General features: G+C 41.2%; 1 protein-coding gene across 2 annotated transcripts in view; it reads left to right on the top strand.

The window, feature by feature from the left end:
- GALNT13 (polypeptide N-acetylgalactosaminyltransferase 13) overlaps positions 1 to 23125 on the top strand; it is a 164043-nt gene extending 140918 nt beyond the window's left edge. For both annotated transcript variants that reach the window (XM_082198423.1, XM_082198422.1), the window contains exon 12: positions 16329 to 23125. In XM_082198423.1, coding sequence (XP_082054549.1) covers positions 16329 to 16469 — 141 coding nt within the window. In that variant the 3' untranslated portion in view covers positions 16470 to 23125. The remainder of the gene's footprint in view (positions 1 to 16328) is intronic.
- The last annotated feature ends 4361 nt before the right edge of the window (positions 23126 to 27486 follow it).

The raw sequence follows: 27486 nt of genomic DNA on the forward strand, positions 1-27486 counted from the left end.
TGAAGCACTATTTCTGGGTTAGTGGAGTCTGTAACCTGAAGCGTATGTAACCCGAGGTACCACTGTATATGATTTTAAAAACCCACCAGTGGCATCATTCACTCTCTTAAAGCATGTAAAGGCACAAGGTGAATGAACTTGTGTTCTAAAGTCAAGTGCTGATAAATCAAATGCTGCATCTGTGTGGAGCAGCCCAATATCCCCTCAGCAGACAGCGTTTGCACTGACATCACCTCTCTGAAAGCACATGATAAGGCCATTACCTTGCTTAAGCTAACCACACCTGTGTCTGGTCAGTACCTAAATGAGAGACCTGCTAGGAATTCCATGAATACTGCCACTTTCCATAATGGAAAAAAGCAAGGAATAAATGTTAGAAAATAAATAAATATCTGAACTATTGTAGGGGAATTTTCCATACAAACCATTTGTGGGTGCAAGTAACTTCTTTGGATGGGTTGGGATTGGTTTTTGCATTTGTTTTTTTATTTTACTTCCAGTTCAGTAATACATTTTTGGGGTCCTCCTGTTCAGATTAGTGCTTCCATTTTGATGACATACAGTGGTACCTCAGGTTACATACACTTCAGGTTACAGACTCCACTAACCCAGAAACAGTACCTCGGGTTAAGAACTTTACCTCAGGATGAGAACAGAAATTGTGCGGCGGAGGCAGCACAGTGGCAGCGGGAGGCCCCATTAGCTAAAGTGGTACCTCAGGTTAAGAACAGTTTCAGGTTAAGAACGGACCTCCAGAATGAATTAAGTTCTTAACCTGAGGTACCACTGTATTTGAAATGGATTTATTTTTTAAAATAAAAATGCTTTTTTCTTCTGTAGTTATGGTTCCACAAGTGGAGAACCGCTACCGAAAAGGCCCTTGTGTTGCCCCTCCCCCGACGTCTGATGGAGGAGGCACAAGAAAAAGGGCCTCAGATGATGATTGCACGATCTGAATAGGTTCCTATGGAGAGAGGCAGTCCTTGAAAGGAAGAGAACGGTTTCCCCAACTCCCCCTCCTCTTCGTGGTCCCATAAAACCTGTTAGAGAAGGTTCCCCCAGTGCATAATTTCAAGGGATGGCGTGGGCTCCAGGAGAAAGGGGGAGTCAGCAAAAATAGTACCATCTCCTCCTCTGTTAAAAGATGTCTCCCACTGGAACAACAGGCCTAGTAAGACCAACTGGATTCTAGTCTGTGAATTTAACTTTTCCTCAGTGAATTAGAAAAATACATATTCACACCACAGAATATATCTCTGTGATATATGTGTCACCCATTAACAGAGACTATTTTTCAGTTAAGAACTATTGTTCTGTTATGATGGAAATACATGGATATATTATCAATTAGTGAACGAAACTCCATGTAATGAATCCAGTAAGATTTTTAATAAGTTGGCAAAATTGCTAGTTTTACAACATTTGTAAAATTTATTTGATAATATTTTAATGTTCAGCTGAAACTAACTCATGCTTGGGTTAGACACATTCAAATTAAATGGACATAATTAATGGGCCTTGATTTCAACAGACCTAACTTCCAAACATAATAAAATATAGATACAATCCTATGTTCAGAAATGGTCCACAAAAAATGCCTAATCAAAAACATGTTTTACTGTAGATTGAGGGCTTTTTTGTTTTTAGTAGCTTGCAAAAACGTGTAGCAGCATCTTGTAAAATCTGTGTTGGCCATTAGATGGAGCCAGCAAAAAAGAAATATTTTATGGCTCAGCTCCTATATTAAGAAACTCTGTTAAGAAGACAGCTTGTCATTACTTTAATCTGTAAGTTTTGTTATGATGTTATTAATTTACATTCATACAGAAAATAGTTTTAATAAAAATTGCAGCTACTCCATGCTGAAATGTATGCTGCTTGATTGTAAAGATGCTATCAATCCCCCCCCCCACTTTTGCAATATTAGTCCTAGGTTTAAGCTTTAGATAGATGAGAGAGAGAGAGAGAGAGAGAGAGAGCGCGCTAGCTTTCAGTTTTACTTTTCAAGGACTGGAAATGAACATTGAATTTTTTGCTATATATGAGGTTTGGAGAGCTGTGGTTTTTGTTTTGTTTTCTCTTCTCCCCCCACTCTATCTGCATATTTGTGCTTCAAAATACAATAAATAGCAACTTTCTTGTTCTTACAGTAGTGTTTTCATACATTATGTATTGTATCCAGTGATTTTTGTGCACAAATGAAATAGAAGTTATATGCAAACATAACTGCAGACACAGTGGACCTTGCATTTCTTCTCTTCCTCATGTGCAGTGCATTCTCCAAATTGCTCTACAGCAGGGATGTCCAACAGGTCGATCGCGATCTACTGGTAGATCCCCGGGAGGTTTGGGTAGATCGTGGTCGATCGCTGGGTCCCTTTCCTTAGCACTGGTGAAATCGAATCTGGCCCCACCCTCCATTGTTGCACAATCTTCAGAACGGAAGACAGAGCTTACTCAGTTTGTTTCCCTAGCGATCTGTTGGTGAGTGGCTGGTGGCTGTTCTCCTTTCTCCCCTAAGTTTAGGCTTGAATTCTCAAAAATCAGGGCTTTCCTCCTCCCTAAAAAAGCTCAACAACTTTTACCTGAACCCCGCAAAAACGAGGCTTCCCTTCCTAAAAAAAGCTGAACAACCCTGACCTGAAACCCCCTCCCCAAAAGGGGGTAGATCACTGCCAGTTTTTACTTCTGTGAGTAGATTGCAGTCTCTTGGGAGTTGGCCACCCCTGCTCTAGAGAGGGTTGAGTGGCCTTACAGGGCAGATTTGCAAAGCGTGGAGAAAGGAGAATAAGGAGTTCTGTTGCAGAAAGAACTTGCTCCTGCAATGTTCGATTCGACTCTTAGGAAAATAAGGTTTTAAAACTTCCATCCAATTTTCCCATCAGCACAGCTGTGGGATCCCTTTCTGTTTAGGATTTTGCATAGTTATTTGTTTATTGAACAACACAAATAGCTAAAATACTGGGATAATCCTGCCAAATTTAAGCACTCTTAATTCTGATTAATTTAAATGCTACAGCTAATTTTGTGTGTAACTGAGGGTCAAAAGAGACAGGACACAGAAGATTCATCATTCTACCTGTCTCTTTAAGGGTCTGAGGGGAGTGCCAATTTTGATCAGAGTCGCAACATGGGGTGGGTTTAACCCTCCTATGGTATTTCCCAATTCTGAATCATCTGTGTCCCCAGCTGCTATTATTCCACAGTGGAAAGACAGGAGAAGTGAACAGGGGTGTACAATTGTTTTGAAAACAAATACAAAACAAAACGAATGAGCCCAATTTGTCGTCTTTGCTTTTGAATGAAAATGAGTGGAAAAGCAGAATAAGTAGAATGTCACCCATTTCATTTTCCCATTTCAATTTCAATTGCCTTGCTCTTGAGGCACTCTTTTGTGTTATCTGGAACACAGTATACAGTTCGTAGAAAGGTCACAACGGGGAGCGAGGACAGTGAAACTTGCAGATCAGAAAGTTGCATTTAGTTTACATAGCTTATGTCTGTGTGCTTTATTTTTTTAATTGCCTCTGATTGAGGACTTTTTGTGGAAGCTGCCTAAAATTTGGCAGTTCCGTTGGCCTTAGTGGTGAAAGAATGCCATAAATATTTCATACTGTTAGTGTATAAAACTTAGAAGTTACAAGCAGGAATTTAATGTTGAATGGAAGGCTTACAGAATGACTGCTATTTATTTTTTTTAATTGATTCCACTTTGTCCAACATAACTAATGTTCAGTCATGTAGTAGGATATTGGTTGAAAAAGTTCAAGGTTCTCACAAATAGTATCTGAGGTGGTAAGCCTTTCCATGGGACTAAAAGGGGGGGGGAATCCCCCATGTAAAAAAACTTATGCAGTATGTCAACCAGAAGACTATGCTACCACCCTTCTCAATGATCTAGTAGTTTTCAGTATGCAAGACAGTTTCTCTGTTTAGGTTTAACCTTTTTTAGTTTGTTTACTACATCTGGATATTTGGGGTTTTATTTTACTCTTTGTTGACAATTTAGAGCTATTCTAAGTTGAAGAATATGCAAGTTTTAAGAGAGAGCTTCTACATTTCTTGTATCAGCAAAGCACACACTCCTCTTGTGTTATGAAACATCATAAACTCTTTAGAAATTCACTGTGCTGGTTTAGTGCATGCAACAGCCTGACAGTCAAAACTTTGATGAAGCAGTTTGTAATATATCTCTAGCATTGCAAATTATACCAATGTGGAGTCTGAGAGTATTTCTGTTGCTTGTTGATTCCATGAGGAAAATGTGACTATGGGTATTTAAATGGGGGGAAACTATCCCTTTTCATCTTTTATGAACTTATTACTGATGAAAGTGCAAACCTCCATAGAATTTTAGCTTTGGGTTAAAGAAGAAGCGTGAAAATTGTTTTCCTCAAGCTGAACTGTGAGCATATGGAAGACAAAAGACTCATAATAAATACTAATAGTTGATGGGTTAGGAAATCTCTAATATAAGTTTGATCCTAAGCGGCCATGCTCTAAACTATTATTTAGGTGTCAACAAATCAAATAAATACAGGCTCACTCTAGGAGTACCAAAATGCACTGACATCCACTCACAAGAGTTAGCAGCAGACTTGGGGAAACCTCAAGGTTTGCAGAAGTGCAAACATACTCTAGAATAAACACCCTAAGGGTCGGGTGAAGGACACAAAGCAGCCCAGTGATGATTGAATATTCTCATTGGCCACAGAACACTGTCTGTTTGCAGGGGCAGTCCAATAACCTGGAGAAGCACATGACTGGCTGTAACCCTGAACACAGTTCCACATTGCAATGTTTTGCTGCAGGTCCTTCTTGCTATCACTCCCTAAACCCAAGTACTGCCCATGCTTGCCTGGTACCTCTTTCTTCCCCCAACTCAAGTGCCCTAAGATGGTATCCCCTCACCTGCTAGGGCTGAGCAAGCAAGGAAAAGGAGTTTCAGTCAGCCCACCTCTTCCTTCTCTCCCCAGAGTACATAGACCAGGTTTCCTCAAACTCGGCCCTCCAGATGTTTTGAGACTACAATTCCCATCACCCCTGACTACTGGTCCTGCTAGCTAAGGATCATGGGAGTTGTAGGCCAAACACATCTGGAGGACTTAGTTTGAGGAAGCCTGACATAGACTGTTCTCCTGCTACTGTACATTTCCATCTCTTTTGTTTGCCTAGCCATGAGATCTCCCTCTGCAAAATGGGAAACTATCAAAGCATGAGACTCCACACCCTTCACAAACTCTACTCAGATTTCGTAATCCCACTCCCTGGATGCTGTGCCCTGTCTTCTGCTCTTCAACACTCCACTCCATTTTAGGGTCCCTGGTGATGGAGGTATGGGAGAAGATAGTTCTTCAACACCTCCTCTTGTCTCTCATCCAAATAAGACGGCTAGCTTCTCAAGATCTTTGTGCCCCCCATGATTGCTGAATAATCAGACAAAATGGGGGAGAGAGACAATGAAAGGCCAGCTCTGTATTGGTACATGGAGGAGCAGACGCTCCATCTTCCTCCCATTGTATTCATGTCTGAAGAGAACCTACATGTGTACAACTGGAGCAGACAGAGCACCCAAGAACTTAACAAAAGCCAGTATTCCTGATAATGCATACAGACGCTATATGAATATGCTCTGTTCAGAGCTTCAAATGAATGAATAGAAATCAGAAACATGGAGATCAGGCATTGTTCCAATTTATCTTCCCCCCATGTTCACTGAAATTATGAAAAGGACTGAAATGAATTCGTGCGCTTTATCTGAAGCAATGGTACTTACTGTGGCCATTTGTCTATATATGGACAAAAATTGGTTACCCTTTGTAGCAGATAATGATAATTGCGACTATGGTGGGCAACTGCTTTTGCAATCCACTTATCCTGTGAAGGAGCAAAAATTGCCCTAACATTATTTGTGTGTATTAAAGGCTTTCAGTATGTCAGATTCAAAGAAAAGTAAGTTATCATCCGCCCTTAGTTGCTGGAAATGTTAAATGTCTGCAGGTATACATGAAAATGTAATCAGATAAGTGAGTAGTGTTTCTAATTTATATTGAGGACTAGTATCATTTTCAAAGAAGTGTTTGTGGAAAGATGAGTATTGACAGTAAGACATTTTCTGAGTCCTGGTTTAACTGCATATGAAATTTATTTGCTTTTGTCAGTATATAGGTAAATGGGAATACAGCTTTGAGGTAAGTGTGTTGAAAACTAGCGAACCTCGTGATTGATTCTAGAATAGGACCTTGCTTGTTTTACTGCTGTGGTGGTACATATGACCTTGGCTTTCAGTAGATTGTGTTTTATTATGGCTCACTTTAAATTTCCTGTAGTTGAAAATATTACATTGTAGCTTTCTAGAGACAAAGAGGGGGGGGGGGGAAAGAAACATATTCTGAAGATATGTAGCAGAAAGGACCAGAATGTCCTTTCTTAAATATGCTCTTTATTATTTCAGGACTTGATTCGTTTTAAACTATACAATATTAGAGTGTTCTTTTGAAACATGTTAAGGAAAACTTCATTTATGGCTTTTTCCTGCACCTGCGCAAATGAGTTGACAAAACTCCCATTGATTTTGGCGCTGCATCATAAATCTTCTGCTAAGCACTTACAGCAGAGCATCGGGCCATGTCCCCCTGAGAGATTCATTGATCATCTAACTGCACTCCTTTAGCTTCATTCATTCACGATGTTGATACACTTGCAGGGTACACTTGTAAGCATTCTTTAACCGGTCAGAATCTCCAGGAATGCAGCAGAAAACTTGGATCCCTACTACAGAGCAAAGCAATGAAAACGTTGGGTGTGAATATCTGGATCTGACAAATAGGGAAACTGTTTAAATTATAACCCAAGCTTTCATTTTAAAGCCAAATAAAATAGGTTGTCACTACAGAAACACAGTGCTAACACATGTCTTGTTGCTTTGAGGAACCAGCTGTTTTTAAAGTGTTGTTTTTGGGTTTTTAGTCTGATAATCCATGGTAGTCTAATAAGCCTTGGCAGGCATGCAATTATTAATGGCATTGGCTAGTGTGATAACTAGCTTCTCATTGAACAGTGCAAATTATTTAGATGGCTGATAATGCTTCTGCTGCACAGGTGCTTTTTTAAGGTTATGGTAACCAAGCAGCAGAGGTTTTGGAAGATCTGGCATATAATTCAGAGCCTCATCTAGATTGAAGGCTGTTTACTTTCCACAACACGCTTTTTGTCTGTAAACTGAAAGACTAATAATTTCATGAGGTTCCTTGTTTTCCTCTAAATTAGCAGGATAAATGAAAAGGCAAACAGTGCGGGAGGTTGGTTCTGTGCATGAATTTGAGATGAGCTTAGCTCCTTTGAATTCAGCACAGCTCATTGGAGGCAAGACTGCAGTATTTGATTATGTTCCTTTTCGATCTGAAGCCTTCTGCTAAATTGTTCTTACTTTGTTTATAATTATCTGTTGAATCTGCTGGATATATGTGTCTATAATAAATATTTAAATACGCAAGATTATTAAATCTTCCCATTGATTTATTCAGATGACATTTCCTTTCCACTAGTGAAAAAGAGAGAAAAGGAAGGACATGAACTTGCATCTCATAATGAAACTGAAGCAAAAAAATTGATGCGCCAGCCGCTTACTCAAAGTGACATTATAAGGACAATCATTCTTGAATTTTCTTATTGTTCTCCATGCGAATACACTCTTAATCACACACACAAATGTATGCTGTAGTGACTTACCATTATTTATTTATTTATATCTGCCCTTGTTTATTTAAATCTGCCCCTCCTTGCAGATTTATATTTGGGAGGGGTACAAAACATAAATTAAAAGTTTCAAACTACAGCCATCAAACAGATTAAAAGAAGCAGATGAAATGACAGGGAAGTCAGCAACAATAACAACTTTCTAAATCCAACCAAGTGAATGAACCTCCCATAAAGTTTATGCTAAAAATAACTGGCTTTTCAGCTGTCAGTTAGACACGGAACCACTAATCAATATATGTTTTGTTTTGTTTTTAAAAGTAAATGAAGGCTGCACTCAAGAATAGCTGTTAACATATTTGAATGCTATTCTTCATGTTGTTGGGTTTGAGGCGTTCTGCTTAGTATTTTCCACTTAGCCAGTTTAGTCTATACATAGTAGGCAGGACACATAGGATGAAATATTAAAGTATGATTGTTGATACCTGCACAGTTAGAGGACAAGAGAGAGAGAGAGAGCTCATTGCTACAGCTGGCTCCATCATTCTTCTCCCACAAAGCACTGGGAGGGTATTGCATCTTGATGCAATGTACAGTGTGGTCCCAGTGCTTTCTGGGTGGAGAATAATAGCACAATCATCCTTTTCCCTCAAAGCAAAAATAAAATATAATTCCCACTTGCACTTTCATGTAGTATAATCCCGCAAACCGTAGACTCTTCCATACAACTCTTTTGAATGTAATTTTCGTCTAGCATTTTTTTTTTATTAAAAAGAAGAAGGGCAACTCACTTGAAACAGGGTGATCAAGAAAACTATCATTTGTACAATAAATACTTTACTCAGCAAAGCAGGTATGACCACAGAAGAATGGACCACATGGCTTATAACTAGTACGACTGATAAGCCTCATTCCCGGTTTATTTTACACCTGGAGTCAATTCTGAAGCATTTTATGTTAGGCTTTCCTCCCTGTCACTCTGGGTGAGATTTGAAGCACACTTCTGCTCACACGAGGGGAAGCACTGCAATGTCTGCCATTGCCACCAAGGTCAGATCCCAGGTCATTGCAGAAGATTCCCCAACTCCCAGAAAGAACTTGGGCAAAGGACTGCAGGAAGTGGAAGCAGGAAAGCCCCACTGCATGAGTGGAACTCCTTTTACAGCTCTTTCAATCCTACCCACTGAGTAGGATCCAGTGGAGCCCTCAGGGAATTCTCTCAGCACAAGGATTTCTCTTTGCACAACAGAATGCCTTCCCCCTGTGGGTCCCTAAATCTGTCCTAGGGCTTCCCCCAGCCCTTGGAACAGATTTGGGAAGGACTTGTGCAATTGGCAATCCTTGTGTTTATGGGACTCATTAGAAGACTAACTCCCATTGTTTCTGGATTAAGATTTGGAAATCTTGAGTTGGTTAAATCTGTCTAGTTTTAAGGAAGTCATGTAATTGGTGGGTACTTTTTTCAAGATTAAATCTTACAACTGTACTTGAGAACAACACTTGAACTGGTTTGTTGAGCTTCCCTTTGCCAAAGGCCCAGTAGTGTTTTTCTTCTCTTTTCCATTTTTTATGTGATTTCTGTCTCTTTCTTTGTTTACCATTTTTCTTATCATACAGACGCACACATTTCTCCATATCATTACCCAGTCATGTTTGACCATAAGCAGAATAGAGGATGGGACTCGTGGCCCCACAGTGGAGACATGCAATGGCAGCCCCTTTCAAAAGTGGCTACTGAGAAACTACACGCGGCTGGAGGTTTTTAGGAACATTTTTTACAGTCCCACTGACTATTTTCTTTAGCAAATGTCTCAAGGTTGGTATCAAAGGTACAAAAAGGAAAGGCTTAGCTCCTTGCTTGATTGCTTGCTCGTGCTCTTTCCCCAGTTTCTCCCCTCATTTAGTTTTTTACGTAGTGTTAAGATGTAGAAACAACAGCTTAGAAATAGCATTAGTTTATGCTGCTTAGCTCTGGGTGTGTTTAAAACAGCCAACATTAAAAGTCACATTTGATTGTCCTTTGTGGAGTATGTCTTTTCTCTTTTTGCACAACCTTCCCAGTTCCAAAAACTGTTTGTGAATTAGAAAGCATGGCTTTTGTGTTCTCCTTAAATATTTAGTAGCAGTTGTATTGATGGCTACTCCTATTCCTTGCTCTAGCCACTGTGATGCAAAGAAAGTGTTGTTATTGTTTTCACACCTAGAAAGGGCATTCTCTGCACTGCAAAACAGATGGGAAAATCTGTTTTTGCCATGATCCTGTTTTTGCCAGGTCATTAATGCACTGGTGCCAGCAGGGCACGTCAGGTCCAAGGCCCTTAACACCCACATAAAATTTGCAGGATATTCAGATGTACAACCCGAACTCCTGTATGGTACACCATCAGCACTGTTACCCAGCATTGGGTCAACTATGATATTTAAGTTTATTGTCAGTTTTATCAATTGCATTTTGGTTGCTAAAGATGCATTGTTTAGCTTGGCACAAATGCCTCCTCTCAGATATAAGAACTTCCATGCAGTCAAACTGGGCCTTTGAGGGCTCATCCAGACTTGGCAGCAAAGTGCACATTCTCCTGGTCTGTTTACCACCTTCCTCAGGTCCGCCTAATTATTTCTTCGGCAATCCATTCTTTTTGGTGTCCTAACATGAAATGGGCATATATAACATAGCGGACTGTGCCACTCCCCCCCCCCAAATTGGCATCCATCCTCTCCTGCAGCCCCAAACTCACTGCCACCCCATCCTGGTTCCATCCATGGTATTATTTCCAGGGCACTTTTTGAATGGTTTCATTTTTAGTGTGTGTGTGTGTGTGTGTGTGTGTGTGTGTGTGTGTGTGTGGTTTTGGAGCAATCTCTCTTTACCTGAATTTATTTTGGGGCTAAGTTCATTCTGAACAAAACTGAAGTGATTCCACGAGCTGCAAGGGGGACAGGACTCTGTGGACACAAAGAAGAAAAGCCATTTCTAGATTGCAGTCTTTTTGAAAGGTTCAAGTTCATAGCTCACGGGTTCTTAGGGACCCAGCCTTGCTTCTAGGCCATAGTTGTGCCCTAGAATGTACTAGCTCCAAGCTGTTTAAGTTGTCTGTGCCCACTGTTGGAAGACTTGATTACTCACATCCAGGCATAGGCAGCTCGTGCTTCATGTGGGGCTGCCCATGTGGTCGTGCTCGTGCTTCATGTGGGGCTGCTTCATGTGGGGCTGTTCAGAAAATCTGATCAGTGCAGAATACCACAGCTGAACTCATGACTGGAGACTGTGAGTTGGCATATGCACAGGACACCTATATGTAAATTGCTACATTGGCCACCAGTATGTGGCCTAAACCTAAAGGTAAAGGACCCCTGACAGTTAAGTCCAGTCGCAGACGACTCTGGGGTTGCGGCGCTCATCTTGCTTTACTGGCTGAGAGAGCCGGCATTTGTCTGCAGACAGTTTTTCTGGGTCATGTGGCCAGCATGACTAAGCCGCTTCTGGCAAAACCAGAGCAGCGCAGGGAAATGCTGTTTACCTTCCCACCAGAGTGGTACCTATTTATCTACTTGCACTTTGACGTGCTTTCAAACTGCTAGGTTGGCAGGAGCTGGGACCGAGCAACAGGAGCTCACCCCGTCACGGGGATTCGAACCGCCCACCTTCCAATCAGCAAGCCCTAGGCTTGCCGATTGGACCAGAGCGCCACCTGCGTCCCGCCTAAACCTATAAAGCCCTTCATGACCTAAGGACCAGGACATCTTAGAGAAACACATTTTCTGATACAATCCTTTCCAAAGGTGGAAACCCTGCTTCAGGTTCAGTCTCTTGGGTTTCCTCAAAAGCCATTCTGTTTTAGCTGACTATTATTTTGACCGTATCTTATGTCCTTTTTAATGTGTGGTTTCATGGAATTGCTGTTTGTACCCCTCTGGAAGCAGGAGCTGAAAGGCAGCCTAGAAAATCCTGTAAGTAAATACAATTAAATAAATAATTACGTTCTTGGTAATTATCTTGTATAGTAGGTACGTATATGTATCTTGGTAGTAGGTACCCAGAAATGTGTCATAAATAAACCCTGGGTATTTCTCAATGTGGTAACGTCGTTTACAAAACCGCCTCAACCCTTTTTTGCACTTTTCAAGCAGTATCATACCACTTTAAGTGGACACGCTTCCCCCGCCCCACTCCCAAAGAATCCTGGGAGTGGTAGTTTGTTAAGGGTGTAAAGCATTGTTAGGAGACCCTGATTCCCCTTCACAGAACTACAATTCCGTGTCGTTTAGCTATGGAACTCTTGACTCTTTAAAGCGGTATGATGTTGTATAGTGCAGATGAAGCCTTAACAGTGCTGTACAAAAGTTATATCAAAAAGAACAAACCCTGCCCATAGGCTTACAAATTAACGGGTGTGTTAGCATGGTCATTGTTTCAAGTCTAGACATTTCCAGAGCATTTTAAGATATCGTTTATAAGGCAAATGTCAGTTTTCCTGTTGATATTTTAGGTTAAGAATGTAAAACATTTGCATCAGTAATGTTACCTGTCCAAGTTGCTGTTGAGCGCTTGTGCACACATACGTAAAGCTATGGGATTAACTTAACATTTACACTTTGTCCTAAAATGAATGGGTGTTTTTTTCTTTTCTTTTAAGCAAGCTTGCATATGCTTGAGTAAGAAAGAAAACTCTTCTTATTTTTTAAAAATCCCCATTTTTACAAGTGTTTAAACAGCTAGAGATTGCTGCAGTATAATCATCTTTATGGTGAAAAATGAATTCTAGACTGTGTGGTTTTGTTGGTAATATTTTCCCAAGGTAATTGGTTGCTGACCAAACAAAGAAAGCTCTTTCTAATAGCATACATAATTATGCTATTACTGCTTATAGAAGACTGCTAAAAAAAAGCCCAACAATATGTTTGTCTGGCATGAAATTATGTAACAAATACAAAGGAACAGCTGATGAGTGGCAGCACGGTATCAGTTTCCTTGGGTTTGTAGATTTGCAATATCACCACTTTAATTAATGCTAAAATACGTTATTTCAGCAATCCTGAATCTTTTCTATGAACAGCACACAAGTTGCATAGGTTAACTGTGCAGTTTTTAATGTCTCTTAAAAGGATAGGAAAAGGCTCTGTTCTTACAGAGCTGCAAAATATTAAACAGCCTTAAGGTGATTTAATTTAACAGGTGTAGATGTTTCTTTGGGAATTCCATGACAGTTCGTTCAAAGTAAGAGCAAAACCTCAAGGGAGGTGATGCTTCCCCAGTTGAAATTGTACAGCACACAACATTTAGAAATGTGTAACGCATGTCAATCTAGCATGGAATAATGTGTAATCGTTTTGCAAAAGTTTAGATGTTTTTGCGATCTCATCATTGCAAACCATCTCAGGGAAATGGCTTAATTTTGAAATCAGCAATGAATAAACATTTCAGTGGCGTCGCAGCATGCAGTTCTGGTTTTCCTTAATGCCATCTGTGAAGTTGCTAAACAAGAACTTCTAACTCTGAATAAAAAGCTACCAGCCCAAAAGTTTACCATTCTGTTTTTCTGTTATCAGTGATTGAGCGGACCGACCTTGCAAGGTCTAGATCCATACAGCTGATGGATATTTATGGATAGAGATTATTATTAATCATCATAATAATGATTAATTATTTATACCCCCGCTCATTTATTATTTATATCCCGCCACTCTGGGAGGCTCCCAACAGAATAATAATAATAATAATAATAATAATAATAATAATAAAGCAGCGATGAAACATCAAACATTTAAAACTTCCCTAAACAGGGCTGCCTTCAGATGTCTTCTAAAAACCTGATAGTTGTTGTTCTCTTTGACATCTTGTGGGAGGGCATTCCACAGGGCGGGCACCACTACCGAGAAGGCCCTCTGCCTGGTTCCCTGTAACTTGGCTTCTCGCAGTGAGGGAACCGCCAGAAGGCCCTCAGAGCTGGACCTCAGTGTCCAGGCTGAATGATGGGGGTGGAGACGCTCCTTCAGGTATGCTTGAAATGAAGTAAATAAATACACAGCCTGCTGAATCAAGCCAATAGCCCACCTAGTCCAGCACCCTGTTCTCCCAGTGGTCAATCAGATGCATGTAGGAAACCTGCAAACAGGACCTGAGTGCAAGAGCAGACAATGCCTAATATTTTGAGAGCAGTGTTTCCCATCTCAGTTTAAAAAGAATAATTGATCTTATGATATTTGATCTATGGTGCACAGCTGGATGACACACATATGAATGTTTAATATAATTGTTACATTTCTAGCTAAAAGCAGCAAAATAAAACATGGGTACTACATTTCAGTGATAGCGTAGCACCAAGATTTTTATGCCTTTTTTTTAAAAAAAAAGAACCCTTCGGGGTTTTTTATTAAAAAATCTTGTTTCTTGTGGTTCTGCAGGTTAAAAAAAATAAATTGATCGTTTTATTTGATGACATCACTGAAAACAGGCGTACTGGCAATCAAAAAGCTCCCTTAAAAATTACCTCAAAGAAAGAGAAGAATAGCTATGAGACATTGTGACAAAAACAAACATTTCATTAGGCAGCTGGTGAATCAATTTAAGTCTCTGAAAAGCAGGTGACGAAATGGCCGTTCATTACTAGACGGAAAAGATTATAAGGTGGGCTTTTCGAGGAGTATTTTCACATCTTTTAAGGGAAAGGTCATGAAACCATCTAATAATCTTCTTAATCCAATATTCTAATACATTCTGTGGTAGCAAAGCTGGATATCATTTACATTTCTAACATGGCAGTACTGCAGTGAGAGCATGCACTCTCTCTAATCCCTTGATAATCAGGCACTGTTTCACAATAGATTGGGTGATATCCAATGCTACTCACTATACATGGAGTAAACCCATTGAAATGAATGGACATAGAAAGGATCTCCCAGGGTGAGAGGCTGGGGGAAGAAACAGAAGTTTCCAGGAAGGTCTGCTTTTCTCTATATGAATAAAGGATATGATACAATTGAGGTAGAGGGTTTTTAGATCTATTTCTCTTTCTTATTTTTTTTCTTTTTCTTTTTTAGACTAGCTTGGTTTTTATTGTAGTTTATGTTGAAAACATTCAATAAAAATATTAGGAAGGAAGGAAGGAAGGAAGGAAGGAAGGAAGGAAGGAAGGGACATGAATAGCAGGTCTATTGATTTCCATAAGTCTACTGTGAACAGAACTCAGTTGGACTGAACCCATTGAGCTAACTGGTTTGCAACATATCAGTAAAGTCTTTGTGAATATATATTTTGTCACAATCTGAACCAAAGCTGTAGTATTCAAAACGTTGCTGCAGAACATTCCTACTAGCCCCTCAGTATTTCAGGAAATTGATCCACTATCCAGACTCAGGCTCATCCATTGCTCCTCTGTCTTACCAGAATTCAGATTCAGTTTATTGGCTCCTCCCACAGCAAAGTCTGCTACCAGTTGATGAGTTTCATGGCCTTTCCTGATTCAGGATATCTTCATAAATGCGGTGCTATTCCACTGGCCAGAGCATCTTAACCAACATGAAATCAAACACAGATTTCATAATAATTCCAAATGTTCCTACCTTCAGTGTCCAGCTCCAGGCAATTGCTGGTTTTGGCAGTATCGTGTGAATCCCCTGTTCTGTAACATAGGAGGTTGCTTTAGTTTATACCAAGTCAGACCAGTGGTCACTCTACCTCAGTCCTGCTTGAGGGCTCTATATATGTAAGCTGCTCAGAGCTTCCCAAAAGCAGTGTTTATGTTTTAAACATAACATGCTGAAACTTTTAAAGGAGCGTATAACGTATACATATATAACTATACAACTTTTAGAAGATACATGAAGGCAGCCCTGTATCAGAAGGTTTTTAATTATTGATATGTTTTATGTTTTTATCTGTGTTGGAAGATGCCCAGAATGGCTGGGGCAACCGAGCCAGATGGGCAGGGTATAAACAAACAAACAAACATCATCATCATCATTACTAAGTACATTGTGTTAATACATAACAGTCATACAGATTTGTACAACAAAACATTTATAATACACTTATAATACAAGATTTAAGAATTTTTAAAAAGAAGGCCTGAAAAGTAAAAGCTAACTTTGCCATGTCAGTGAAAAGGCTGCCATAGGCAAAGGGGAATGGAAAAGAAGTATTGCATTGCGGCTGCAGCAGAACAAATCCCAAGCTCACTCTAGTTTCTGGAGAAACTCAAAAACTGCTCTAAATGGGAGCACTCTTCACTTGGGTTGTGAAGTGTGGGTGGGTTCAGGCATGACTCAAGACCAGATTTCAGCTCAAAGCAGTTTATTGTAGCAACAAGAACAAGACTGACAAACAGGGGCACTTGGCCCAATATACCTTTAACTGGCCAGGTAAAAGCACACACCTCACCTCTGATAGGTCGCCTTAACGCTTACAATTAGCGAATTACAACACTGGCCCTATCTCAGCAGGGATCGGCTGCCTGCCAGCTACTAACAATGTCATCGGAGGTTTTTAGAATCCTCTCAATCTTTTGTTATACAGGTGAAGCTCCTGAGCTCCAGGAAGCCTAAGGTCTAGGCCTGTATTGCATGCATACAAGCCTGGCTTTGGCCTACAATACATAACAGGGTTTTTGTTGTTGTTATTGTTTCTTTTGCAGCGACTTACCTTGAGGCACGTCAACAGCAACCAATGTCTCGACGAACCCTCTGAAGACGACAAAATGGTTCCTACCATGAAAGACTGCAGTGAAAGCCGATCTCAGCAGTGGCTGCTCCGGAATATGACCTTGGGTGCCTAAAAGCCGCGAAAGACTCGCTGTGTTTCCTCGCCAGGCCTTGCAAGGCTCTAGACCTCTTGCACTTCACACAGTTTGATCGGACAGAAGTCTTTTCCTCTTCCCATGTTATTGGTGAAGTGAAAGGTTTTGAACGCTCGGTGAAAAGCCCATCTGCTTTTTAATTGCTTAAAGCATGTTTGCACTTTTCCCTTCAGAATTTTTATCTTTTATTTTTTACTCATTCAGCTAAACACACAAGCGCTCTGCATACCGTAAACATATGCTATGATCAAGACACGGTATTCTTGAGGAAAAATCAGACTCGCGGAAAGCATTACAAAGCTGAACTCCAAGGTTTTGTGGGGAGTGGGCTTACTGTTGGTTCTGTCATGTAACGTTGCTTGAAAGTGACCATGTTAAATGCCTTATGAAACCCACTTGTATCGTGAGAGATTATATCTTTTATTTATTAAGTCAATGTGCTTGTACTGGCCCCTTCATGGCAGCAGAGGAAGAATTAGTTTTTAATCTGCTGCCGGCCGTAACCAGCAGATAGCTCAGCTGAAAGAAATTCTGAGCAGGAAATTTACTGTATATAATGGGTGTCTTTCATGTATAATATTGGGGGGGAATGTGGCATTGCTGCTCTTGAAACGCCTTTGAAATATCAGCAAAACTAAATGAAGGCTATATGCCGGCAGATGGGAGGTAAAATTGAAATCACAGCGAAAGCGAATACAATGAAACTGAATTCATATCGTCCACAGATAGCATACACTCTTGGCAAAGTATAAGCCTTTGTGAAGCATAGTAATGCCTCTGGCCAATTCTCGCAAACTCCCATTAATGGTGCAACTATAAGAGGGAGCAAAACTTGATCATCTTAAGTTGGAGTGAAACTCTTGAAACCTGTTCTTTAAAAATGTCAAGAGCAGGTTTATGCTAGGCACTTTACCGGAGTTCAAGTTAATCTTCGTTGCATTAACTGTCCACTTTTCCATATTGATTATATTTATTATTTTGAAAGATTGATTTTGGTATTGCAGCAGATTAAGCATACATACAGCCCCACCTAAAAACGTCAAAGCTTCCACCTATTAATAAGTCTAGTTGAATGGTTTTATATATAACCGTAATAGAAACATGACTAATTAAAAAGCATATCTAATAAGCTTATGACCTGTAACGTAGCCATATTGGGAGCCGAGTTTGCTCAGGAGGTGGTTAAACTATAAATAATATTATTTTAATTAAAGAGAGGGGTAATTGTATGGCATAACTCTATACCTATATGTAAGTGGGAACACTTTGGGCTAACATTTGACTTCAGTGGTTCCAGTATTAGGTCTATAAGGAGCAATATTGAGTCTAGAGATGGGTGTGTGCTATAGTTAGATTTACCGACTCCTTGTATGTCAGGGCCATTTGCCATGTCAAAATTTTGTGCTCTATTGAATGGTATGAATTTGTCCACATTGCTTCCACAATACCCTGGAGAGCTTGGCTAGCCCTATCGCTTTCACATTGCCACAACACCTTGGACCTTAGGAGTCAGATAGAGCCTGTTTCTCTGAATGAGACCTGATACACTGTGTTTCCCTTTCATATATATCACCTGCCTGGAGTTTGAATGTGCATATTTCTCTTATCCATCCACCCATAGAAGTGTTCTAAGCTGCTACCATATCAGTATACTCGAGCTCCAAACAGCTGGCAAGAGCACAGCAGAGTCAGAGGTGAAAAATAGGGTGTAAATAGACCAGTGATCAGGTTCGAAAAGAAGTAGGCAATGATCCCGTCAGCCCAGAAGCAGGTGGTATCCTCTGAGAATAGCTGGTGTTTAGATATCACACATAAAAGTATATAGGAAGTTGCCTTATAGTAAAGTCAGACCATTGGGCCATCTAGCTCTGCACTGTCTATACAGACTGACAGCAGCTCTCCAGGGTTTATGGGGATATTCCCAGACCTACCTGGAGATGGGGATTGAAGCTGGAGCTGCCTTCTTCATACAAGGCAGATGCTCTACCACTAAGCTACAGCGCTTCCCATAACAAGACTAGTTAGTTAATATAGTTGATGTAAATAGGCTGTATCAGCTTGGCTGATGCCATCCAGATGCCGGATGAGGCAAGGCAGGATTCTGATTGGCACCTTATATGATGGACAAGTTGCCCAGATGTGAAGAGCCTAGGAGAGTTCTTAAATAAAGGCTGTGACAGCCTTACTGGCTCCCCTGGTCACCCTCCTACAACTGCCAGTGTAGTGCTGGGGAAGAGTGAGTTTTTGGACAGCTAGCCCCTCTTTCTATACAACATGTTATCTGGAACTTGGGAAACTATAAGGTCTCTGTAAGGGCCTTGGCCCATTGGAGGAACGCCCAAGTTTTTATCAGTGAGCAGAGCACTGATGGAAATAAACCTTTGCTAAGAGTCAGTCCATATGAATCTTATTTTGGTATTTGAAGAAGTGCCTCTCTTTCTGTCAGAGAGAAATCTCTCAACACCACCTGATAGGTCATCTCTATGCATAAGAAAATAAGAAAAGCTGCTGGATCAGGCCAGTGACCCATCTTGTCCATCATCCTGTTCTCCCTGTAGCCAACCACATGCCTGTGGGAAACCCTCGTTCTCCCCTCCTGATGTTTCCAGCAACTGATATTCAGAAGGATTCTGCCTTCGACCATGGAGGCAGAGAATAACCATTGTGGCTAGTCAGCATGGATAGCCTTTACTGCCAGGAATTTGTCGAATTCTCTTTTAAAGACATCCAAGCTGGTGGTCATCGCTGCCACCAGTGAAGGGCATTATTTGGGACTTCTCGTTTTAAGCTACATGTCAGTTTGAACCACAGTTTTTAATAGCAAGAGTAACAGTTCAGTTCACTTGCCAGCCCTGGCTGATGTCTACTGAGGACTAAAAGTTGGTTACCTGGTTGAGCAGGCAAGGCAAGAGTAACCATTGCTTCTCAGTGCAATGACTGAAAAGCTTGCTTTGAAGGAGCTGGTTTTTTATGCTATGGGTGCCTCCAGTGGCTTGTGAGGTCAGCTGGCCACCTTCAGCTTGTGGGATCTGCTAGCAGTATGCTGGCCAGTAAGGTAGCCTAGTCTGGTTGGCTAACTAAGGAACCCAAGTGCCAATGATAACACAGGAAGGAAGACGCAGAAAGCTGTTTGCTGGAGATCCCAGTCTGAAACAAATGCACACACACCTTACACCAACTAGGCAGATGACAGAGTTGTCTAGAACATTAGTGGCCTGTTCTCCTCAGAGGACAGAAGGGAATTGTGTATCACTAACCACCTGGGAAGAAGTCTTACCATAAGGCAGGACATTCCAGTCCATTTCAATTCAATGCAGAATGATTAAAATCAAGCAGCCCAGAGCACAGTGATAGCAGAGGTGCTCTGTGTGGTTATATATTCAGATTTCCAGGTCCAATGTGTCATTTTGAACTGGGCTAGAAGATAAAGGCAATGCATCCCCGGTTTTCATGTGGTCAAAAGTCCTGTTTTGCAATTACTGTATGTCAGTAATCTCTGAATCTATGAGATCCTCATTGGGTGGCTAAGTATGTGGACCTAGGTTCTAGGTTCCTCAGTTGCCGTCAGGTATGTGTGCTGGGCAGAATCAAGGTTCAGGTGATCCAGTCCTCCTCCTAGTAAGCTGGCCTACTGGACTTTGGTGCCAGATTTTCTGGTTCAAGCTCAATGGCATTTTACAGTGGGAGACCTTGGTCAGGCACAGTGTCCCTTGTCCTTCACTGATCCCACAGCATCCTTTGAGGAGGAGCTCTTTCTGCTTTTCACTACTGTGGTATCTGCGACCAAACAGTTTGATAGGAGAGCAGGAACCGCCAGCTGTTCAGTGTCACCAACAGATCAAACTGCTGCAAAACAAAGTAAAATGGGTCTGTTCAAGTTGAAGGTAGTCGAGCCAAGATAAAGAACCTACACCTTCTTTGTGAATAAGAAAGCAACAATGAACCTAACCAACCTAGCCAGTCACTGAAATCCTGTGCACACTTACAAGGGAGTGAATGCCACCAAACACAGTGAAACTTACAGTGAATATGCATAGATTGCACTGTACCATGAATGAGCAGAATCTAAAGCTATCTGCTACAATTTAAAATGGCATTGTCACACAAACAATGCTATTTCAAAGAATTAAGGGCATGCCACCAGACAATAGGAAAGTAAGTTCTCCAGAGGTTCAACTTGAGTGCAGTTGCTGGCCATATCTCTTGCTATTTCCCCTTCTCTGCTTGAGGGAAAAAAAAAATCTCACCTTAGGGGAAGAAAAAGAGGTTGCAGTTGGTGGAATGGATGGATGATGATGGAAGAAGCTTACTGGACCGCACCTGCAATGGGAAATGATGTCCAATGGGAAATGATGTCCAGAGAGCATCATTTCCCACCAGTCCCAATGGGCCTTCTTCATTGCATTTATATCTCACTTCCCCAACTTGTGACTTCTTTCTCTGTTAGGGGGAGGGGCAAGAGTAGTGGGCAATGAAGGGCAGGGTGAGGCATGAGCAGGATCAAGACAAGGTGCCGCCTTGAGGTACCGATCTTTATTCTGCTTGCTGCTAATTCTAGCCAGGATGCCCACCAGGCTGAACTCATTGCTCTCCCCATTCTTGCTGAAAAGTGAGTATAAAACTGACAACTTAAAAGTTCCCACCACAGTTCTGCTATTATATTCCTGTGTGGCCTTGGCAAACTGTTTAGGCTGAAAGTGGAGTATGGCGTTTGTTATGTTTTATGTGTGGTGCCCTCTCTGTGTTTAGAAGACAAATACAGAATTCACTGTTCGGGCATTTAAATGAAACTCAGTGCCCATGTTTTAGGTCAAGGACTTTATGGTATCAACAAGTTGTGGGTTCAATATTAAAGCTGTTTTTGGAAAAGGTAGAACTCGATTTATCTTCGTTTCCCCATCTGTAAAATGGGGCCAGTTGTTCCTGATTTTCACAGGGGTGTACTGAGGGCTAAATAATATTTGTATATAGCTTTTGAAATGTAAAATAATAATAATTATTATCATTCAGAAATGCTCTAACAAACCTCACAGTTCTTGGTTACAGTCATAGAACGACAGGAACACAAAGCTTATAGAGGAATATATGAAATGTGAATATTCTGAAGGCAAGAACAGTATTATAAACAAGGCAAGAGTATTAAAGTCCCTTATCCTGGGCAACCTTATGAATTACTTGAAGAAGGTGGAATGGGTGTGTAAATTATGAGCCAGTGGTAATGAACTCACTTTGTCTTCAAAGACAGCTTCTAGACTGTTGAGACCCAAGAATTGTATTTTTTATCTAATTGCAAACTAGTTAGGTAGCCTTTCAAAAAGAGATTAGTACTGTACTCTAATAAACACAGTCCAGTATTTTCTTTTACTTGAAAGTAATGAAGATCATATCTGATCATATAAATTTTAGTTGCATCTCATTTGTAGATGCTAAATACAGTCTCAAATGAGGCAAAAATACTGTTGAAGGTGCTGAAGTGCAAAGCTATGATTTAGGCTATAATGGTTTAGGGAGGAAATTTGAAGTAGGATTTCACAATGTCACTGTCTTCTAAGTCCTTCTGCATCGTAATAGTCTTTGGACACACCTGCCATTTCCAGCAGGACATCGGAATTGTAATTAACTGTTGTGACAGCTACGGTTTGAGAATTCCAAGTGTATTCTCTCTCTCACACACACATACACACTTGTATTTCAATGTATGGAATAGATTAAACATCTGCTGCTATTACTGTACAGCATATGAACACATCTGGTGAGATTACACCACTTCTAAACTGCTACTAAATATAAGCTACTGTTTGATCTCAAGGTGTTGAATGAACACCAGCAATGTGTTTTCTTTTTTAAATTAGGTTATGTGAATTATTAGTGTTAAAAGTGTTTTCAAACATTCACACATTCTCCTGGAATCCCAGTTTCGTCATTTCAAATACAAGGGAGTCGTCTTTTGCCCCTGAGACAGCAGGTGGCCAGGGCAGCTGATAAGTCCGCATCTTTGCAGCGGGGACCATACTCAATGTATCTATCCAGTGATGGCCAAACTTGGCCCTCCAGCTGTTTTGGGACTACAACCCCCATAATACCTAGCTAAACAGGACCAGTGGTCAGGGATGATGGGAATTGTAGTCCCCAAACAGCTGGAGGGCCAAGTTTGGCCATCACGGATCTAGGCCATTCAATACATGACATGCAGGCAAATCCAAGTTTAGCTTAAGTATACCAATATGGGAAGTCCCAGCCTCCTGATGAGTATACTTGTATGGTATGCATGTTTGCAAACATTTGTCACACCCACATAGCTTTACGTGTATATGTAAGACATCTCAAGTTGTGTAACTAAAAAGCATAATTTATGAAGTGGCCCTTTAAAATGACAATGGTGGACTTTGCAGTTTTTTGTTTATTTAAAAAAAAATATTATTATTTCCCATGTTCGAAGGAACCTGCGTCTGAGGAACTGCTCATAAAGCTTCTTGAAATGTTGGAACGCAAATACATATTTCATATGTACGAGTGGGCAGTGGATTAAGAATTACACCATTTTAAATGTTGTAACAGTTATTAAATGTTAACTCTGCTGTAAATTTTAAATATTTATACATTTTGTAGAAATAAAATATGCCAGTTTAGTTTTATTTTAGTTTGGCTTTGTCTTTGTTGTAGGCATATCTTCCTGTAATCAGATAATAAGCATTTTACCAGAAGTTTCTTTACCAGCAGTGTAAGTCATTTGTATATTATATAGGACAGTTTTTCAAAAAAGGAACTGGATACTTTATGTATGAAAAAGCAATATGTATGAAATAGGTTCATACCTATATCTTTATTGTGCTTGATGATTGCAATAGTGTGGTGACTTGGATGTTTGAGTATGCCATTGTAGATGTCAACACCACAGGCAGAATTTTCTTCTCTCTTCTTATGTCAATTTCAAATACAATCCCTTTCAGTGGAGCCAGTTCACCATTCATTTGCCCAGGCATCAAGGGATACATAATGTCTATCTGGATCAAGCCCATAGGCTGCAATTCTATTATGTATCCATAAATCTAACTGACTGTGCAATGAGTTTTGAATGCATAGCTGTGTGCAAGTATACATGTGCCAGGATTTCTGCCAACAAGGATGTGTCGTGCACAAGCCGTGAAAATGTGCACACAGAACACAACAGAATCATAAGAGAGTTTGGATTTGGATTTGATATCCCGCTTTATCCTTTATCACTACCCGAAGGAGTCTCAAAGCGGCTAACATTCTCCTTTCCCTTCCTCCCCCACAACAAACACTCTGTGAGGTGAGTGGGGCTGAGAGACTTCAAAGAAGTGTGACTGGCCCAAGGTCACCCAGCAGCTGCATGTGGAGGAGCGGAGACGCGAACCCGGTTCCCCAGATTACGAGTCTACAGCTCCTAACCACTACACCACACTGGCTCTCGAGAGAATGGAGAAACACTGTGTCGCTGGTTAATAATCCTTTCCATGTTTTGGAATGAGCTCATTTGAATGCGGGCTAGTCCAAGCTTTACAAATCAGAGAAAATATGGGAGGGAAAACTATGGCCCTTTTACTGTGAGGTGATACTTTTCTGCCACGTGTTTGCTCTCTTATGTTTCCTTTCTAAGGCTCCTGATGCAGAAGAAAGCCACTGCACTTTGCTGCGCTTTGAACGAAAGTAATTATTATTATTATTATTATTATTATTAATAATAATAATAATAATAATAATAATAATACCCTGCCCATCTGGCTGGGTTTCCCCAGCCACTCTGGGTGGCTTCCAACAGAATATTAAAATACAATAGTCTATAAACATTAAAAGCTTCCCTAAACAGGGCTGCCTTCAGATGTCTTCTAAAAGTCTGGTAGTTGTTGTTCTCTTTGACATCTGGTGGGAGGGCGTTCCACAGGGCGGGTGCCACTACCAAGAAGGCCCTCTGCCTGGTTCCCTGTAACTTGGCTTCTCGCAGCGAGGGAACCACCAGAAGGCCCTCTGCGCTGGACCTCAGTGTCCAGGCAGAACGATGGAGGTGGAGACACTCCTTCAGGTATACTGGATATAGAACCCATATCTGACATTTGGTGACTGATGCTTAACAGCTCTGCATAGGTGCTCAGGATGTGTGTGGAGAGAAACACGTTCACGGCCAGCCCCACTCTCAACTTACGTCTTCCTTGTCTTGTCTGCACAAACCTAATGTGCTTATTAGCTGCACGTGTGAACTGGAACCTGCAAAACACACATGAACAAGCATATACATACACAGTGGCTTGTCTCGCACGTATTGCCAAGCCCTTTGTTTGTTTAACCAATTGTGGCTTGATGGTTAACCAAACCATGGCTTGATTCTCCAATATTAGGATTGTTTTCCAGTTGCTATTGTCCCGTACCTCTGTAGATAGTTTTCACACCCTCCAAGTGTACCTATTTTCCAGGGACAGTCCCAGATTCACAGTAGCCGTCCCAGTTTTTGATTTGGTCCTGGAATGTCCCGCTTTTCCTTAAAAGGTAAAGGTAAAGGTAAAGGTACCCCTGCCCGAACGGGCCAGTCTTGACAGACTCTGGGGTTTGTGCGCCCATCTCACATCTATTGGCCGGGGGCCAGCGCTGTCCGAAGACACTTCCGGGTCACGTGGCCAGCGTGACAACGCTGCTCTGGCGAGCCAGAGCCGCACACGGAACGCCGTTTACCTTCCCGCTGGTAAGCGGTACCTATTTATCTACTTGCCCCCGGGGGTGCTTTCGAACTGCTAGGTTGGCAGGCGCTGGGACCGAGCAGCGGGAGCGCACCCCGCCGCGGGGATTCGAACCGCCGACCTTTCAATCGGCAAGCCCTAGGCGCTGAGGCTTTAACCCACAGCGCCACCCGCGTCCCTCCGCTTTTCCTTAGGACGTCCCTATTTTCATCAGAGTAATATTGGCGTTCCGTGTGCGGCTCTGGCTCGCCAGAGCAGCGTTGTCACGCTGGCCACGTGACCCGGAAGTGTCCCCGGACAGCGCTGGCCCCCGGCCAATAGATGTGAGATGGGCGCACAAACCCCAGAGTCTGGCAAGACTGGCCCGTTCGGGCAGGGGTACCTTTACCTTTACCTAATATTGGAGGGTAGGGTAAGACGTCACTATTTTCATCGGATAAATGTTGAAGGTTACGGAGTTATGCGATCCCCAAGCCAAGGAAATAAGTAACTATGCAACCTTTGCTGTATTCAAAGAGAAGCACTGTGTTTACATGTAACACCAAGCCATAGTCAAAAGAAAACCAACAACAAACCACGACTTCAGGTTGTGCTTGGTGGCAGTAAACTATCCATAGTTAAATTTCTGAGCAAGATTCACACATCATATTAAACTACAGCTTAATAAACCATAGATAAAATGAACCATGGCTTAGCATTATGTGTGGACCAGACCAGTATAATGAACACATGTCTGTACAGGGTTCAAAGGCTATATAAATTAAGAACATGGTCTTGCTATGATGTAGAAAACTAAAGTAAGTCCCTTTGCACATCCGTCGGATGTTCATTCCCAAATAAATGGCCACCTTCAGGGATGCAGAAGGGCTTGCATCTGTTCAAGAGGCCTTATCTATCTCACCACAAATACATTTCACTACTCCAGCAGATAGCTCTTTACAGTGCCACATTGCAAACTGTTTTTACAGGTTCTCTAACACTGAAAAGCAGCCTGTGATTCAGCATACATAGGCTGTTAGGAGATAAAAAGTGAAATCCTCACTGGCACAAATGGTTGTTTGGCTTAAAGCTATGGTACTTAATTAAAATCACACTTTAAACATCTATAATGTGGATGGTGCAATTTTTTTCTACGAGATATTTTTGAAAAATAAACTTGGATCAGAAGAAGAATACGTCTATAATCCTTGCAGCTCAGAGAGAGAGAGAGAGAGAGAGAGAGAGAGAGAGAGAGAGAGAGAGCGCTATTTTTAGAAACATAGGCAGCATTTTTTTCCTTTGCAAAGAGCCAGAGATACCAATGGGAATAGTTTTATAAAGCAATCGTCATCATAATGGTTGGTTTGTGATGCTTTTCATCCATAGCTTTACAACAATAGTCTCTGATTGCATGAAATTATGAAAACAAATCTAAATCTTGACATGTCTCCATGCTTAAAATTAACCAATACTCAAGTGTCAGTTTATGTTAATAGCTAAAGGTAAAAAAATAAATAAAGCATAGATAGAGAGAGAGAGAGAGAATCTGTTTGAAAGGATCAGGTCTATAAAAGGCAAATAAAAGAGATTATTGGAAATAAAAGATGAATGATGAATGTGGTGCAAATTAAATCTAAGGAGCCTGAAGGAATTGGGGCAAGAGAAGAAATGAGTCCACTTTCCCACATTTCTGAAAGGAAGGTAATTAATAAGGTGTGTTTACTATGGCAAGCTCTGATCACACTCCAATATGGATTTAAAATGTGTGGTCGGCCTAAATACAGTCGCTATTAACAGTGCATCATTTTTCAAAACGTCACACTTGGGGGGGGGGCTATTTATTTAGAACTGGGTTTAGATGCAACAATTTGGAAACAGCACCCTGCTCATGCAATGGGGTTTTTCTGCCTCCCGTCTCCCTTACTGAGACCCCATATATGTTCCCTGAAAAGTCAGTACTGAGGATCGGGGAATGGTGTGAGGTGTGGCATAGAGGGACTTTAGAAGGAAGAGGGAGAGAGTGGAAATTGCACACACACATCCCCCCCTTGTATAAATGGAAGTGCCCACATCTCACATTAGGGTCATTTTAGATCAAGGACTTGGAACCAATGATTGTTTTTCCTTCTGGGAAACTTTGGTGTAATTCCCCCTGCCCCCCTTCATCCTATAAGTTGATTTCTGCATCCAGGCCAGCAAGTGCTGTGATCAGAGTTCAAGGGCAAATTCCAGCCAGGCAAAACCACCACAGAAGGTGTGGAGCAAGGCCAGTAAGGGGTGTGGCCAAGGAAGAAGGAGGCGTGGCCTGGGCGTGGCCAAGGGCT

The sequence above is a fragment of the Podarcis vaucheri genome (genome assembly GCF_965113315.1).
Source record: "Podarcis vaucheri genome assembly, chromosome: 1".
In the NCBI taxonomy this organism is placed as follows: domain Eukaryota; kingdom Metazoa; phylum Chordata; class Lepidosauria; order Squamata; family Lacertidae; genus Podarcis; species Podarcis vaucheri.